General features: G+C 36.0%; 1 protein-coding gene across 1 annotated transcript in view; it reads right to left on the bottom strand.

Annotated features, from left to right (window-relative positions):
- Positions 1-19,004, bottom strand: part of NET1 (neuroepithelial cell transforming 1) — a 119,576-nt gene that overhangs the window by 66,556 nt on the left and 34,016 nt on the right. Inside the window, exons 2-3 of the mRNA XM_044679746.1 lie at positions 16,148-16,214; positions 11,415-11,474 (exon numbers count right to left, since the gene is read on the bottom strand). Of these exons, the coding sequence (XP_044535681.1) occupies positions 11,415-11,474; positions 16,148-16,214 (127 nt within the window). The remainder of the gene's footprint in view (positions 1-11,414; positions 11,475-16,147; positions 16,215-19,004) is intronic.

Here is a 19,004-nt window from a genome sequence, read left to right as displayed (position 1 = left end):
TTGTACCCCAAAGAGATCATAGATAAACAGACTTGTATGAAAATATTTATAGCTGAGCTTTTTGTAGTGGCAAAGAACTGGAAAAGGAGGGTATGTCCTTTATTTGGGGAAGGCCTGAACAAATTGTGGTATATTCGGGTGATGGAATACTATTGTGCTAAAAGGAATAATAAACTGGAGGAGTTCCAGGTGAACTGGAAAGACCTCCAGGAACTGATGCAGAGTGAAAGAAGCAGAGCCAGAAGAATATTGTACACAGAGACTGATATACTATGGTAAAATAGAATGTAATGGACTTCTGTACCAGCAGCAATGTAATGACACAGGACGGCTCTGAGGGATTTATGGTAAAGAATGCTACCCACATTCAGAGGAAGATCTGCAAGAGAGGAAACAGAAGATAAACAATTGCTTGAACTCATGGGTTGAGGCGGACATGATTGGGGATGTAGAGTCGAAAGGACCACACCAATGCAACTAACAACAATATGGAAATAGGCCCTGAACAAGGACACATTTTACAACCAGTGGAAATGTGTGTCGGCCATGGGTGGGGGAAGAGCAGGGGGTAAGAAGGGGAAAGTAGGGGCATAAAGTATGTAAACAGGTTAAAAATGAATATTAATAAATTTTAAAAAAAATCCACCAATCAATGAAAATGTTTTCTAGTTCTTTACTACTACAAAAAATGCTACTATAAATATTGTAAATATAAGGGTTTCTTATCAATGACTTCTTTGTAACATGTGCCTAATACTAGAATCTCTGCATTCAAAAGGCATAAGCATTTTAGCCACTTTTTTCATAATTCCAAATTGCTTTCTGAAATGATTAAATCAATTCATAGCTCCACCAACAATGCGTTTGCATGTTTACATACATACAACTCCTCCACAATAACTATTCCTATCTTTTAGAGTATATACTTTCAAAATATACTTTTATTTAACACCCATCTTGGGTTTCTCACCATACAATTAGAAATGCATTAAAAAAATTCAAAAATTTTTCCCAAAGTAAAATAAATTATGCTGCCATTAAAAGTTTTAGAACAGCATTATACATGTTTTGAAACAATGTGTTTTTTCCCAATAAAATCTATAAGAATATTAACTCCTCCACAAAAGCTGTATTCTGATTGGACATTATTCCACCTCCCTGATTCTTTGATCCTACAGAATCCTCCTTCATGACATAATCTTCTGTCTCACTGCCTTTGTACTGGCTAATCCCCATGCTTAGAATGCACTCCTTCCTTATTTCTGCTTCCTAAAGATCCCCATTTTCTCTAAGATGCAGCTCAAACACTATCTTCTTTGTGATGCCTTTTTAAATCCTTCCCAAGTGCTGGTGCTCTTCCCTCCCCATAGTACTCCCATATTTAGCTACTTTTATGTTATGTATATTTATTAACTTTATATTTCTGCTATATATCTTTTTATGTGTTCTCGTCTCTATTAAGAGTATAAGCTTATACTTAGCCTTCATTGCAAGTTCAGATAATTTCATTCTTTGTACTTGTATTTCTAGAGCCTAGCATAGTCCTTGGTACAGAAAAGAATAAGGTGCTTATTAAATACTTGTTAATTGAATGATGTTTCATTGGGACATAGATATGATCATGGGTTTTTAAAGATTATGGCAGAAAACTACAAGGTCTGACAGATTCTTCCAAAACTTTAAGTTTAGGCCTAGTGACTGACAGATGTCTCTCAATTAAGAATATGTTTGAACAGTGTAATCATTCCTATTCCTCAAAGGACCTCCTTACAGTCACTGATAATCTGCCCAAACAAATTCTTAAATGATTAGCATATTCCTGCTCCATTCCCATCCTCCTCAAACCAATCACTCTTATAATCCATTCAAAGCAATCACTCTTTTTTTTTTTTTTTTTTTTTTTTTTTACCCTTGTACTTCGGTGTATTGTCTCATAGGTGGAAGATTGGTAAGGGTGGGCAATGGGGGTCAAGTGACTTGCCCAGGGTCACACAGCTGGGAAGTGGCTGAGGCTGGGTTTGAACCTAGGACTTCCTGTCTCTAGGCCTGAATCTCACTCCACTGAGCTACCCAGCTGCCCAGCAATCACTCTTATAATCCACTCAAGATCTCCTTGCCCCTTCCACCATGCTCTCTAAAATTACTGCTCCATAGTTAACAAACTTACCTTTTCATTTCTCACTCAAGTCACTCAGGTAACTTATGGAGACCTGGCTTCTTCCTGATGCTGCTGAATCCCTGGCCATCTGTAACCAGGATTGCTGAAATTCTCTTGCTCTGCTCATTGGTACTTCTCTATTACCATCATGCAATAAACTCTTTACCCTTGTGGTTCAGTCAATTCATATTTATCACCTAATCAAGATTCTGGTAGCTAACAACTAAACCCTAGGATACTCTTCTTCCTTCCTTAATGAGTTCAGTTCACAATTCTTTCCTTCCCAACATTTATCCACATATTAGAAGACTTTCAACATATAAAATGATATTCCCTCAAACATCCCAGTCCTTGAATTAGTAAAATTTACCATGATCTATTCCTCCATTCTGTCTCACAAATGTCTACTCTGTTCATGAATTCAGAAATTTATCCAATCATATCATACTGTCATTGTATCTTTTCTCCTACTTTGCAGGCATTAACTCTATCCTCACCAAAACCTCCAATCCCTTCTCGAAGGAGGATATCCTCTTTCTTTCCTCAATAAACTTAGTGACTGGTTCATAATCTCTCACCTCCCCAACTTCTTTCATTCTGGGGGACTTCAACATATTAATAATTCCTCAAATACCTTAATTTCACAGTTCCTCAACTTATTCATTTCAGATGGCCTGCTTTTCTATCCCATCTCAGTTACACACAGAATTACACAGAATCTTTACACAGAAATGTGATTCTGATCTTGAGCTTGAGCTTGCCATCACCCACTTCCATGTTCGTGAACTCTGAAATGCCTATATCTGATCAAAATCTATTGCCATTCCATCTTTACCTTTGCCTTGACACCCCAAATCCTATTGGGTTTTTTTTTTTTTTACACCATGGTTTCAACTTCTCAGTTCTCTCCCAGGCCATCACCCCTGTGCCAGCTATACTTCATCCTTTCCACATTTTGACTCTTTGGTAAACCTTGCCCCTTTATCATATTGTCAATTATGCCCTGCTAAGCCTGAATCATGGATATTTCCACCATTCCCTGTGCCTTTGCTGCTACATATGTGTTACTAATAAAAGTAGAGAAAAGTCACACAAACATTCTGACTGGATTCACTACAGATTTATATTACATAATCTCAACTGGGCCCTCATGGCTGCTAGACAATCCTTTTACCCTTCCCTACTTAACTAATTATCCTATTCATCACAATGGGTCTTTGAAAACTTTTTATCTCTCCTTAAGTCTCCCATAGCTCCCCTTCCCCACAACCTCTCAGCTGAAAAACTCGCTTCATGCTTTACTGAAAAAAATTGAGGCCATTTATTGAGAGCTACCTTTTTTCTCCCTTGTCACCTCATATCGCCCAAATAGATACCTTTTGTCTCTTCTTCACTCAACTCACATGAAGAGGTAGCCTTTCTCTTTGTCCAGACTCCAAATAAGCACAAATAATCCCATTCTTTTCCAGCAGATTGCTTTTTCTACCATCCTCACCTTCTCATTATGTTCGATCTCCATCTACTGTCTACAAATATGCCCATGATGTTCCACATACTCAAAAAACACTCACTTGACTCATCTATCCTAATTAACTAACATCTCACTGACTCCTCCCTTTTGTGGCTAAATTCCTTGGGAAGGCAATCTATAAGAGATGCTTCAAATTTCTTTAATCTCACTTTTTTCTTTACAATCTGGTTTCCAACTTCATCTTTTAATTAAACTGCTCTCTCCAAAGTTACTAATTATTCCCCAGGTTCCCAACTTAGGTAGCATCTCCATTCTTTACTCCTCCCCTCCCCCCATATAATCTTTTGTCAAGGCCAGTCAATTTTACCTTAGTAATATCTCTTAAGAGGGCAGCTAGGTGGCACAGTGGATACATTGCTGAGCCTAAAATCAGGAAGACTCTTCTTGAGTTCAAATCTGGCCTTAGACACTTACTAGCTTTGTGATCCTGGGCAAGTCATTTAACGTTGTTTGCCTCAGTATAATGTATATTATACTGTATAATGAGTTGGAGAAGGAAATGGCAAACCACTCCAGTATCTCTGCCAAGAAAATTCCAAATAGAGTCATGAAGAATTGAACACAACTGAAAACTAATAAACAGCTATAACATTTCTTAAATATACTTCCTCCTTTCCCCTGACATGGCCACCATCTGAGTCAAGCCCTCATCAGCTTAACCCTTGATTATAGCAAAAGTGTGCTGGTAGGTCTACCTGCTACAAATTTCTCCTCACTCCAAACTACCTTTTACTTTAATGCCAAGGTGATTTTTCTAAGGGGTAGGTTTGACCATGACTCTCCTTATTACCAATAAAGTCAAATATAAAATCCTATTTGGCTTTAAAAAATTTTTGCAACCTTACATTTCCTGACTTTTTACACTTTTTCCCCATTCTGTATATTCTATGATCCAATAGGATTGACCTTTTGGCTTTTATTTCATGACACTCCATTTCTTAAGTTTGTGCCTTTGCACTGGCTACTCTCCATACATGTATGTGTCCTAATTTCATTTTACCTTTCTTCAAGACTCAATTCAAATCCTACCTTTTGTAAGACTTCCCTCTCCAGTAGCCAATTCCAACTGCTTGTGCCTTTCCTCTGAGGTTATCTCCAATTAATCCTCTAAATATCTTATATTAGGTAGTTGTTTGCATATTGTCTTTCCTATGAGAATGCGAGCTCCTTTTGGAGCAAGAACCATGCTTCCGGTTTTGTTTGTAGTTCTAAAAGTATTCCTGGAATATAGCAGGCACTTAATAAAATTTGTAGGTGTACCTTAACTAGCCTAGTTAAATTATAAAAGGCTCATCATGAGATTTGTAGCAATCCAGGTATACATTAATCGTGACATTATTTTAAGAAGTATTCAAAAACCTAACTCTTATACTGCTAATGATTGATCCCTGCAATCTTGAGTCAAATTGAATGTTGACCTTGCCAAATCACTAGCCCTTCCCTAAGGCTACACCCCAGAAGAGAGTCAGTTATCTCAGTCTCCTTACTTTTCCTTCTATGATCAATTAACATAGGTATCAAACATCAGTAGATGCCTTAGGCCATATCAGATCTGGATCCAGATCTTAGCTCTACTTATTGTTTTAGGCAGTTTGCATTTTATGATGATTACCTCATAATGTTAATGTATCAGGCCACCAGCCTCTCCCCTTCCCCCCATACTGTTGTAACCCCAATAAAAGTGACAAGACATCAGTTGGCAAGAGAGCTCTTGACCATCAGAGCTCCTAACCATGAAGCTCTTGACCATCAGAGCTTACTCGCTGTCTGTCTACCTTATGCCAAAACTTTCTGTGTCTGCGTATCTTTATTCTCGCCTTATGTTCTCTTTCCATTAATCCTTAACCCGTAACCCATTTTCACTCCGTCCTTGGTTCCCCTTTCTAAGTGTCCAACCCACTAGGAATCTTCGTGAAGCTGCTGGACGGCTTCAAGATTGTTTGCAGATTGGTGAATTGACCACAGTGACTCTCTAAGACTATTTACCAATTTATATAGGGATGGCAATCTCTGTGGATGGACCCATATCAATGAAATCACAGATCTGTGAAGTAGTGAAGGAATAATAGTTCACATTTATACAAGTGTTTTACATTTTACAAAGTCCTCAACCACTTGAGTATTGTCTCAGCCTGACATAAAGCCTGGATGTTCCATATTCGGACATCTTCTGAAATTGCATCTTCTTAGCATGTAGCTACAGAGCTACAGTGTGGTTCCTGAGTACTTGATCTTCAGGTATTCAATAAGTATAAACTTCCTGACACTTCCAACTTTAGCTTTCTAAAGGTAAGATCACAAGTTCTCATGCATTCTAGGAAACATCCAAAATGAACTTCCAGCTAGTCCCCAAACCTGATGTTTTTGTGCAAGCCACTTTCTATGCATCTTGGAATGCTTTCCCACTTTTATCATGACCTCTTCATATACCAATCCCCTGCTATTACTGCTCTCACACACATACTTTGTGACTCCCTCTCCCTGCCTACTTTCTTCATGTCCATCCAACCTCAGTAGTAAATGACTGTTTTTTCTCTCTTAGTTTCATATCTTATGCAAAACAGATATTTAATAATTTTTTTGTCAAATTATCCCCATTTGACAAATGAAAAAAACCAAAGCTCAGAGTGGATATTTTGCTCCAGCTTGATGATTAATAAATGGTGGGACTCAATTTTTATTTTCTTTCCAATCTGGTAGTCCTATCAAATATTGTAGAATAGTTAATGCATCACTCACAAAATCTTTTCTTATTCAGGTTAAATGTCCCTATTCTTTTAACCAATATGTTATGAGCTTGAAGTACTTTATTATCATTGATGTAATGATCTCTAGTTCAAAAAGACCCTTCAAAACTGTGATATCCAAAAGAGAATTAAGAACTCCAGATACAGTTTGACCAGGGCACAGTACATATTTCTAAATGTAGTTCAAAATTGAAATAGTCATTCTGACTGCCACATCACACTGCTAACTCATACTGAGCTTTTAAAATCTAATAAAACTTTCTCAGATGAATGACTGAGTGGTCTCACCCCATCTATATTATACTTGTGAAATTGATTTTTTTGCCCAACTATTAGATTTCAGAGTTATCATTATTAAGTTACCTCCTATTTGTCAGTCCAATGATCTATCTTGCTAAGATGTTTTTGATCCTGACCCTGACATCTAAGTCCATTGGCTATCCCTCCCATCTTAGTCCAAGGTGAATATTTGAGGAGCATGCCATCTATGCATTTATAAAAGTTATTAATAAAATCATTGAGCATAGATTCCTGCTGCTCTCTTAACTAGAAATCTCTTTTCAATTTTATATCAGACCATTAATAACTATTCTTTGGGTCTATACATTTAACTTATTCTAATCCTAGTATCTTGGTAGGAATAAAAGTCAAGCTTGCTTATCTACTGTTTGCAGACTATACTCTTCTAATTAAAAAAAAAAAGATGATATATGCCCTTCCATAATACTTTAAATATATTTCCTACTACCCACTATTTGTTAGAAGTCACTAGTAGTGATTCATTAAAGACATCTGCCCCTTCTTTCTATATCCTAGGATGTAGCTAAACAAAGGGTACTTTCTTACTATCTGTGTGTGTGTGTGTGTGTGTGTGTGTGTGTGTGTGCAGAATTTAGAGTGCTAGATTTGGAGACAGGAAGATCTGGGTTCAAATGCTTGTTTGTTTTTTTTTTCTTATATTTATTAGCTATGTGACCATTGGCAAGTTATTTTAATCTCTAAAAATCTCAGTTTTTTCATCTGCAAAATGGGGATGATATATGTAATATCTCAATAGGATTGTCATGAGATTCAGATGAGACAATGCATTTAAAGGGCTTTGCAAACATTAAAGTGTTACATAAATGTTACTTATTTATATACTGGCTTTGATAGTCCAACAACATTCTTTCTGGCAGATAAAACAAATAAGAAACAAAATAAGAGTTAGCAACTATGCCTTCTTTCTATTGTTGGCTATGCCATCCTTAATCAGTAGTCCTATCTTTAGGAAAGCTTAAAACTAAACTAAGACTTTTGGGATATCTTGTATAGTTGGAAATTACATCCCTGCCCCCTCCCCCTTCCCATCATTAGTTTTCCTTGTCATTTATCACTTATTTCAAGCTTTAGTAGTACTAATGCTATTTTGCTAGACTCTGCCACCATTTTGTATTTTCATTCATCTTCTGTATATGACTTCTTTTTTTTTTCAAACCCTTACCTTCCTTATACTTATTACTATGTATTGGTTCCAAGGTGGAAGGGCTAGGCAATGGGGGTTAAGTGACTTGCCCAGGGTCACACAGCTAGGAAGTGTCTGAGACCAGATTTGAACCTAAGACCTCCTGTCTCTAGGCCTGGCTCTCAATCCACTGAACCACCCAGCTGCCCCCTGTATATGACTTGTCAAGATTATAAACTTGGGAGACTATTAGAAAGATGGTACTGCATTTGATAAGCGTAGGAAGTTTGGAAGAGGGCAAGATTTAAGGAGAAAGATAATGAATTCAGTTTTAAACATATTTATTTTTAAGATTTCTCCAGTTTGAAATGCTGAATAAAAAATTGGTGATGTCGGACTTGGACTTAGATGCCAGACTAGGCTAAGCTATTTAAATAAATACATATATATGGATCTGGGAATTATTTGTTTAGATTAGTTACAGACATAGTTTAATCCATGGGATTTGATGAGTTTATTTTGCTTGCCATTCCCTGTACATCTACATATGCAAACTACCATGTGTTCTTTTCTTCGTACTGTCAGTCTGGGTTACTCATCTTTAAAACCCAACTCAACCCAGTCTCTCAGAAAAAGCTTTCATGATTTTTCCCTGGTTTAAAACTTTTATTTATTTTATCATTAAACAAATACTAAATTGTATGTTAATTAGTACTTATTGATATTTTTTTTTCTGTCAAATTGCTCTTCAGTTGTTCCTGCCACAATTAGCTTTTAAAGAATTGGGACAAAGCCCTATTGCACTATCTTGTGTAGGCCAAAGAAACAGCTCAATAAATATTGTTGACTCATAAAAATTTTTATGACCATTTTGTTCTCCAAGATAAAATTTTTTCACTTGTATATAAACATTTTAAATTCACATGCAAAGTATGAGTAACAAAGTGAATTAGAGATGCTAATGTAGGAAAGCAAATTTAATCTCATAAGTATCATTGTGATGTAACTCAGGAATGGAATATGGCACTATAATTTATTCAAAAGGAACAAGATAGGGTAAAGGTTGGGAGTACTAGCATTCTATATTAAGAAAATCTAGTCACATGAGGAAATACATGAACCAGATGGGAGGAAACATGTTAGAAAATATTTGAATCATATATCAAACAAGTTAAGTCAACAAGTATTTATTAAACATTTACTATGTATCAAGCACTTAAGATAAATAGCAGAACAAAGTGCTATAAGCATAATAATAAATACAACCATTATTTCTGTCAAATATAAATAGAATTTTTTGAAGATATACTTTGTTTATTAAAAAAAAAGAATTGGAGTGTGATAGAAGTAATATTAGCCAGTGTTTCTCTAATGTAGCTTCTTTTCCCATAACTTGGGGAAGCCCAGGTTCTTTCTCCTTCCCTAAACCTTAGGAATTAGCTTTTCCTAAAAACAGTCAAAGCTACTCTAGGACTTGAGTGGCCCAAGTTTACCCAAAGCACCTTGAAGGCATAAAAAGTCCCATCCACCAACAGTTAGGGTCCCTAGAATGGATGGATTTATAAATTTCATAATTACCATGCCCTTTACCATGTCCTTTCTTGAGGACCAGGCAATGAGGAAGACCATGTCCAGAGAAGCTAAGTGCCAATATATCTCTGTTGACCAAAGATCATTTATTAAATGAAATACTATAAAGCACTTAGCATAGTGCCTGGCACATAGAAGGCACTTAATAAATGTTCTCTTCACCTGTCATGTATCTTCTCAGTGTTAAAGTAAATATTCTTCTCTTAACTAGTCAATGACTTGAAAATGTGTCCTTCTCTCCTAACACTTAAAGGAGTAGTGAATATTAGCATTACGATTATCTCCAAAATGGGGTATCCAAATGTGAACTTTTTTTCCGGTTCTAATTTCTAAATAAAATGGAACCATAAACTTTGTATATGCAATTTTTAGTTCAATTATTATTGCCCAAGAACTTACTCCAAGAAAGACAATAATCCACTACGTTAGTTCAATAATTATATATTAATCCCACCTAAATTTTGACATCAAAATTTCTGAGTTGCCAACTCTAATACCTCAAAAATGTAAAATGTATAAAAAGATGAATTGCTAAAGTAGAAGAAAGCATAACAATTCTTCAAATATAATAGTACAAATATTGCAAACAAGTCCCCAAATCAGTATGTCCCCTCAAATTGAACAGAATTCATTCTTGTATTGAAGGGAGAACCATCCCTATCCCCAAGAGATAAAACAAATTTGAAAATATCTAGATTTGGATAAATCAGAAGAGTTGTATTTTTTACATGATGGTCATTTTTTGTAATTATACATAAATATTAACATTATAGATATTATTGCACTTGCAATGAAAATAAAAATTAAGGTAACTTGCTTCATATATTTTTTCTGCATAAATCCTTCAGGAAATATTTTTCATTTAAAGTAAGGTTTTTTTGTTGTTTTTTTTTTCCTTTAAGTAGAATTTTAATTTCTTCAAGATAGGGCCTCTTGGTAAGGAACTTCCTCCACTAATTCAGATCAGTGTCTTCTCTGTAACTTAATAGTCTTAGAATTGATTAGGGCTCTAAAAGTTTAAATGACATCTCTAGGATCATAATGGCTAGTTGTATCAGACACACAACTTGAATCCAAATTTTCCTGACTCTAAAGACTGACTCTCTTTCCACCATGCCAAGTTTATCCTTGCAACTAGAATAGTGCTATAAAATTTCTAGGTCAAAAAATACATATAAGTCTATAATGATATTTCCTTATAATAGCAATAAAGAACAGATTTGACATTTATCCAAACCTAGAAGGATATAAAGGCAGAATACCATTTCTAAAAATATTTAATTCCTAGTCAATATTTGTCTTAAGAAGGTCTGCAAAAGTTTCAGAACTCTAAAATGTACACATCTTAGAGAATATATTTAAAAAACCAATTTGCTGTAATGAAACATGTTTCCATGATTTGCCAAGTTCATCCAGACCTAGGTAGACACGTGTTTGGTTTTTAGATTTGATTTAATAAGTATTATTTATATATATGTGTCATTTAATCATTTAAACATTATTATTCCTTTCATTTTTGTTTGGGATAGTGATATTCACAAAGGTTTATTATGTTATAATAATAATAAATTATTTTATTTGTTTATTACAAAGTAAGATACAGAGAGAACCTGCATTACTCAGATGGAGCCTATCCATCTCCATACTCAGATGGAGTAATAACTCAGTAGGAACCTTAGATACCACTCTTACATCCTAATGTAATACAACAACAATTACAAGATAATGTCTTACAATGTGATAAATAAAATGTTATTTGAATATATTCATAGATTTGGATAACTTGCTAAGACCATAAATTACAGAAAAATTGCTAATTTGCCTTGATCAAGGAGTTTTTTCACTGGGAATTCCTGATACCAAGGAAATCATAGTTCTGCACAAGATTAGTATATTTATAGTGCCTTGCTTGAGCAGAGACACATCAATCATAGAATGAATTACCTTAAGATCCAGGCTGCTAAGGCTTACAACATCATCATCTTTTTCTCTTCGTTTTCTTTTCTATAAAAAGAGAAAAAAAATCATTTAAATCCTCAAATTTAACATGAATATTTAACTTAAAAAATAAGCAACTCCATATAATCTAGTTAAGTTGCACAATTACAGATATTCTCTTACATATAAAAGTTTAAGAGGAAAGTCACAAGAAAATATGGTTTTATAAAATAACAGCTAAATGGCAGCAGGGTATAGTGAATAGAAAGTTGGTCTCAGAATCAGGAATACCTTGGTTCTAGTTATCTAATTTATATTGGCTGTATGACACTGTTCAAGTGCCTTAACCTCTCAATCTTCTAGAATTAGGCAACTCTCTATGGCTATATCTTATAGAGGACACCCTAATCTGTATAGAAATTACAAATTTAGTGTCTATCTCTTAACAGCAAAAAGAAGGAAGGGGGAGTGAGGGGGATAGACTGGTAGACCTAATTTATTTACCTGAATAAATGTTACCTTTAGAACAATCTTTGTTACCATGTTCCAATATAAGTTGCATAAATAGTTTTTTTGTCTATTATTTAAAATTCAACATTTTGGTTATAGAATTATACAATGTTAAGTTAGGAAGAACCTTAGAGATCATCTAATCAAAACACATTTACAAAATGAAGAAATAAAAGTTAAAGCAGATACATTTCTATCTTTTGGTTACATGAAAGATGATCAGTTTCTAAAGGGAAGAAAGCAAATACCCCTGCTCTTAACCATCCTTGCCCGTTGAGGATATTACTTTACTTATCCCCAATTTTAATCAAGTTGGTCTTTTATTAAACATGGTAAACAGGATTATGAGTAAACTGTTTACTGAAAGAGAAGGGTAGGAGGCATCTTTTATTAAGTTTATCAAAACAGATTTGAATGATGTAGATGTAGAGTCATAAGATCTAGGTTCATATACCACCTCTGACACATACTACTTGGGTAACCTTGGTAATCCTTTAGGCCATGGTTTCTTCACCCATAAAACAAGAAAATTGAATTAGGTGGCTTCTGAGGGCCCTTTCAGCTGTAGATCCATGACCTTAAGATTTGCCCAAGGTCACAATGCTTTAAAGTCAGGGCACAAACTCTTATCTTCTAATTCTAAAACCTTTTCCATTATAATATGTTGTTTCTCTACCATATAGTCTATAAATATAGGCTACAACACTTATCTGTAATGACTATGCACTCTCTAGTAGAATATAAGCTCCTTGAGGGCAGAAATTATCTCATTTTGAAATTTATAGCCCCAGATTCCAACACAGAGTAGGTACTTAATAAATGTTTGTTGACTGACTGAAGAAATATACACAATAATAGCTTTATACTATGGTAACTATAAAAGTTAGTATATGTTTATTACTTTAAAGAAAACCAAGGGGCAGCTGGGTAGCTCAGTGGATTGAGAGTCAGGCCTAGAGATGGGAGGTCCTAGGTTCAAATCTGGCCTCAGACACTTCCCAGCTGTGTGACCCTGGGCAAGTCACTTGACCCCCATTGCCCACCCTTACCACTCCTCCACCAAGGAATACACAGAAGTTAAGGGTTTTAAAAAAAATTTTTAAAAAAGAAAAGAAAACCAAACTTTTAAAAAGAACAAGACAAAAATAGGAATATGGTATAAGCAAGTATATGTATAAAGACTATAGTTTGGATTATAATCATTACTAATGCTTTTCAAATCAAGTCAAGTCAACAAACATTTACTAAATGCCTATTGTGTGCTGGGCACTGTACTAAGTGATAGGGCACTGTACTAAGTGATAGGAATAAAAAGAAGGCAAAATTCCTCCCAAAAAACCTGTTCCTGCTCTCAAGGAGTTGACAGTCTTAAGCGGGGGAAGACAAATACAAACAACTAAACAAGAAATATACAGGATTAAATGAAGGTAATTTAAAAGCGAAGGCAATTAAGAAGGAACAGGTATGGCTTCTTGCAGAAGGTGAGACTTTAGACTTTAAGGAAGCCAAGAGATAAAGAGCAGGAAGAGAATTCCAGGTATGAGAGACAGCTGGTAAAAATACATAGAGTCAAGAGATGAAGTATATACTGTGCAAGGTACAGCAAGGAGACTAGTGTCACTGGATCACAAAGTTTGTGGAGGAAAAGGTATAAGAAAAGTACAAAAAGGCAGGTTATTAAAAAGCTTTAAAAGTAAGAAAGAGTTTAATATCTGAAACTAGAGGTAAGAGTTTTCAGAGTAGGAGGAGACATAATCACATCTATAACATAAGAAGAACATTTTGATAGAGGAGAGAAGGATGCATTGAGTGTGGAAATCTGGGGCAGGGAGACCAGCCAGCAAGGTACTGCAATGGTTGAGGTGGGATGAGGGCCTGCAGCAGGTGGTGTTAGATGAGAGGAAGGAGGGGATGTGAGAGATATTTCAAAGGGAGAATAGACAGAATTTGACAATTTATTAGATATGGGGGAGGCAAAGATAAGACCTAAGTTTTAAATCCATGAGTGACTAAGAAGTTTTGACAGGAATAGGAAGTTCAGAAGGGGGAAAGATTGGGGGAAAATAGAGTTCCATTTTGGACAAGTTGAATTTAATATGTTTACAAGATATCTAGTTTGAAATGTCCAATAGAAAGCTGGAGATGAGAAACTGGAGGTCGGGGCTGGAAAATAAATCTGAGAATGATCTACATAGAAGACACACTGCAGAGGCTTAGGGATACCCATGCTTAGTAGGTATAATCTGATTTAAAAAACAAAGGAGACTGAGGAAGAGGAAGAGGAAGAGAACAAGGAGTGAGTGGTGTCATGAAAAGCTAAAGGGGTGCTTGATAGGGTCAATGGCAGCAAAGAGGTCAATATATGGCAAATAATTATTAATAACTTTGGAGAGAGGTGTTTTAGTTGAATGATGAAGTCAGAAGCCAGTTTGAAAAAGTTAAGAGTGAGAGGAAAGGAAATGGACCAGCCACCCTTTATTCTCTGGACTTCTCTATTTCCTCCTTTCATCCTTTCTGCTTTATAGACTTTCTTTTATGTATTTTTCCCTCATTAAAAATAAGGTCTTAGAGGTGTAAAAGTGAAATTTGGAAAATGCCATCTAAAAATGTATATATTTCTATGGACATGGGAAATGTATCAAAACTACATTGACTGTGATCCAACATGGTCCAACTGGTTTCCGTTTCCGGGTCTTTGGGCTTGGGGAGGCCGACGTCTTGACGCAGGGAAGAGCTTAAATCTCCTGCGTTAGGAGGGAGTGGCCTCTTTGCGAGTAGGCTCTTGGCCAGGAAACAGGAGACAGTAATGGAAGCGGCAGTTTTGAATGCTTACAAGCGTGTGATCTAATGATTTTATCTATCAGCATGGCTTTAATTAAAATACTAATTTATATTATTATACCAGCCTTTATCATTTTTCATATTAATAGAGGACAGAGAATATTTTCATCTTACTTGTATTTATATCCTCACAGTGCCTCATATATACTAAGTGTTTAATAAATATTCATTCACTGGAGGCACAGACTATAGACTGCCTTCTTAATAAGTTTAGCCATTAAAGGAAGGAACAACATAGGACAATAGCTAACAAAGATGGACAGATCAATTGAAAGATTATTGAGGATAAGATATATTTGTAGGCATGAGGGAAGCAAACAATAGAAAGGGAGAAAATGAAGACAAAAGAGACAGGGGAATGATAGAAAGGACAATCACCTGGAGAAGCCAGGATGGAATGGAATCAAGGATGCATGCAGAAAGGTTTAACTTGGCAAGACGGACTTCTTCTATATGTGAATAGTGAAGGAAGAGATGGTACCAGTAAATATCTAGGAGATGTGAGATGAGGAGGGGAGAATAGGACCAAATACATTGATGATCTCAATTTTTCAGTGAAATATATGACAAAGTCCTCAGATGAAAAAGTGGGAGTGCCAAACAAGAATGGAACAGGCATTTATTAAGCACCTACTCTGTGACAAGCATTGTATAAATATCTCATTTGATCCTAACAAAAACTCTGGGGAGGGAGAGTAGGTACTATAATTACCCCCACTTTACAGATGAAGAAATTCAAGGCAGGTGGATGATAAGTGACTTGCCCAAGGTCATGCAACCAATGAGCTATCTGAGGTTGGATTTAAACTTGGGTCTTCCCGACTCCAACCCTAGCACTTTCAAGGTTTGAAAAGGGATGAAATAGTTTGCAAAAGTTCTGGTGGTAAGTGAGATAATGAAATAATTAAGGAGGCATAGAATTGCTTGGCTGCAGGTGCATAACAAAAATGAAGTGGAACCAATGAAGCAGTTTCCTGATCTCCAGCTTCCTCCATCAACAAGTGAATAGGAACAAAAGCAGTGAAGGGAAGGAATAATCCAAGACTAGGGCTTGACAGGGTAAAATCTTAGATAGGAAAAGGTGACATAAGACTGGAGAGAAGAAGTCAGTGTAAGGTTGAAGTGGTTCACCAAAGGGGTCATAAAACCTACAAATAATTTTTAAAATTTATCTTTTGAATTTGGAGAATTTTTAAAAATCTTAAAATGTGCTTCTTAATTTATGACTTCTACATGCCATTTGAGTTTGTCTAGTGTTGCTGTGTTCTTTCTCCTTATAACTATGTTATAGCAATTAAAATACTTCAGTATATACTTCATGAAGAACATTATATCTATAGGATTCCAAGTGCAAGACTTTGTTAAGTATACAAAAAGCATTTACTCACCAAAGTGAAATCCCAGTGTGGTCCTGGTGTTAGAAATGTGAAGGAACTACCTCTCCGAAGGGAGTATCTATTAACAGAAAATACATAAAATAAATTTATGAGATTCTGAGCTGTAGCAGAAGCTAAAGAGAAAGCTAGGTATAATTTTGGGATACTTTTGAAGTGGTTTAAAGCAACATTTAAAATATTTAACAACAGAATTAAAACCTCACCTCCTTTTCCTCTTCCTCCCCTAAATTGACCAATTCATTTTCAATAGTAAGATTAATGTTATTAAAACAAAAGTATGTTAAGTGGACAGTTTCTTACCATATAAACAATATTTTTTTAATTGGTAGAGATCATAAGTGGTTATCCAATTGATTCTTCTCCTGTTTCTAGTGCTTATAATCCAAAAAAGACAAGTGTTTATATGCTTTGTGGTACTTTTAATGACCCCAACCTTCTCCTGAAAGAAAGGTTGATCATTTTAATATTAATATTCATTCAAGGATAGCATATGGTTCTGAGTCATAGACTATTATAATCTCTAAGAACTAAAAGACAAAGATTATGGAATATCATAGTTTCTAAAAATTACAGATCACCCAAAGAACAATAGGGAAGTGCATGGTGGATATGAGCATACTACAATATATTACCAATAACACTATATAGGAATAGTAAGAAGTATATCAATAACGACTATAGGATATCATAACAACAAAAAATATGACAGCAAAAAAGAGGTGAGCTGGCTATGTGGCAAAAACAGCTCATAGAATTACAGAATTTTAGAACTGGAAGGGACTCTATCAGCCATTCAGTCTAATTTATAACAGAAAAAAATCCTACTATAACACAGCTGACAAGTGTTCATCTCAAAGTTCTCCAATTGAGAGAAATGCACTACATTTCAAGGCTGCATATTCTACTTTGAAACAGCTTTACTTGTTGGGATCTTTTTCTCATTAATAAACTCAAATATGCTTCTTTAAAAATTTCTATTCATCCTCACTGATTATAAGATCCTTTAACTAATTCTCAAATGATTACCTGAACATTTATTGTTTATTATGCAGAAGGCACTATGACAAATGGTAGGCATGTAAATATATTAAAAAAAAAAAAGACAGGTTCTGCCCTCAGAAAGCTTATAATCTAATAGAGAAAGATGACACATAAAGGAGTGGTGGCCAGAGATGGCTACTTTTGGTCAGGGATGTTATGGGAATGGTGAATATAGTCACTGGACAATTGATTTACATGCTTTGCCCAAATGGCATTGTTTACCTCATTACTGTTCATAGAACTAGAGGTAGAAAATGGGGTGGAGGATGAGTAGGGTGAAATGGCATGAAGATGGTTGGGAAGCAGCAATGTGGTGTCTGGGAGGGGACAGTTCCAGTGAAAGTTCACTAATCAGAAGCCAAGGATCCCAGGAAGCAGCTAGAGTGCTGGATAAGAGGAAGAAGGTTAGAGCAGAGTAGTGTAGTATTGGGTCATAGAAGGAATCTGGTAATATCTCTTCTTGTCTTCTTTTTCAGGTTATGTAATAATGGAATGAATTGTTCTTTAAATGCTTAATAGAATACACTCATAAATCTATTGGAACTGTAGTTTGTTTTTTTCTTTGAGAGCTCTCTGTTTCTTATTCTACTAATCCGAGCATTTTATATTTTTTTAAATATTCATCCAATTCATTTAGATTTTCAGATCAGTTTTTTTGTTTTTCTTATTGAGCAAATAGTTTCAGATAATTTATCTCTTCTACATTCATTATGACATCACCTTTTTTTTACCTTTTTCATTTTTTTCCTTTTTCATTTTTAGTACCAATAATTTGTTTTTTTTTTTTTTCTTTTAAAAACATCATTCTTGGCTTCCGGGTTAAGATGGCGGCAAAGTAAGAAGCAGCTCTTAACCTCTCCTGACCGAAACACACAAAACTCCTCAAGGGGACATAAAAACAAGTCCAGACGAACGGAGGAACCCCAAAACAGGGCACAGCGTGGAAGGTACGTGGAATCGAGACATTTCCAGGCTAAAAAGGGCTCCCACTCAATCGCGGGCTGAGCAACCGCCCCACCCCCACCCCCTCCACACTCACCTATAGCTCCGAACCCACCTAAAAAGAAATAGAGCAAGTTTGGGGCACCCATCGAGTCATCGGCAGCTCTGGGACCTGTTCCTGAGAGCAGCAAGACTTAGGACCCCACTAAGTCAAGAACGCACGCGAAATCTGAGCGCGCGGGAGCAGAGAGTGGACGCTGGGTGCAGAGTGCCCGCTGAGCAGAGGCGTGGGTGCCGGCTGAGCAGAGGCGTGGGTGGAGGCAGACACAGCCTGGAACTAAAGCCTAAGTGGGGAACCAGTGCAGACGGGTATAGGACTGTGGAAGTAGCTCCCTGAGACTTGTAAAGAAACCTCCAGCAGAGGATCAAGCAAGGGAATCCACCAGGGGGCTTGACCTTGGAAAAAACTAGAACTCAGACCTCAGGAGCCAATAGATCTCTGATAGACACTGAGCGTGAGGATAAACCTGAGAAGCTGCTGGGCTAATGATGGCTAATCAGTTACAGGAAATTCAGAAGAGAAAGAATAATAACAAAAAAAAAGAAGTCTTTAACACTCGACAGCTTTTACACAGAGAAAATCCAGACAACCGAGCAAACAGAGGAGGAGAACAAGCAACCATCCAGACCCTCCCCAAATAAGGAAAACTCCTCACAAGCTATGGAAGAGTTCAAATCTGAGATTTTGAGGAAAATGGAAGAGATCTGGCAAGAAAATAACAGTTTAAAAGGTAGAATCTTGCAACTGGAAGGCGAGGCTCAGAAACCAAATGAACTGATAAGCAAATTGAACACAAGAAATGAC

The sequence above is a fragment of the Gracilinanus agilis genome, chromosome 5 (assembly GCF_016433145.1).
Source record: "Gracilinanus agilis isolate LMUSP501 chromosome 5, AgileGrace, whole genome shotgun sequence".
Classification (NCBI taxonomy): Eukaryota; Metazoa; Chordata; class Mammalia; order Didelphimorphia; family Didelphidae; genus Gracilinanus; species Gracilinanus agilis.
The sequence above is the reverse complement of the archived record's forward strand: the minus strand, read 5'-3'. Positions and strand labels throughout refer to the sequence as shown.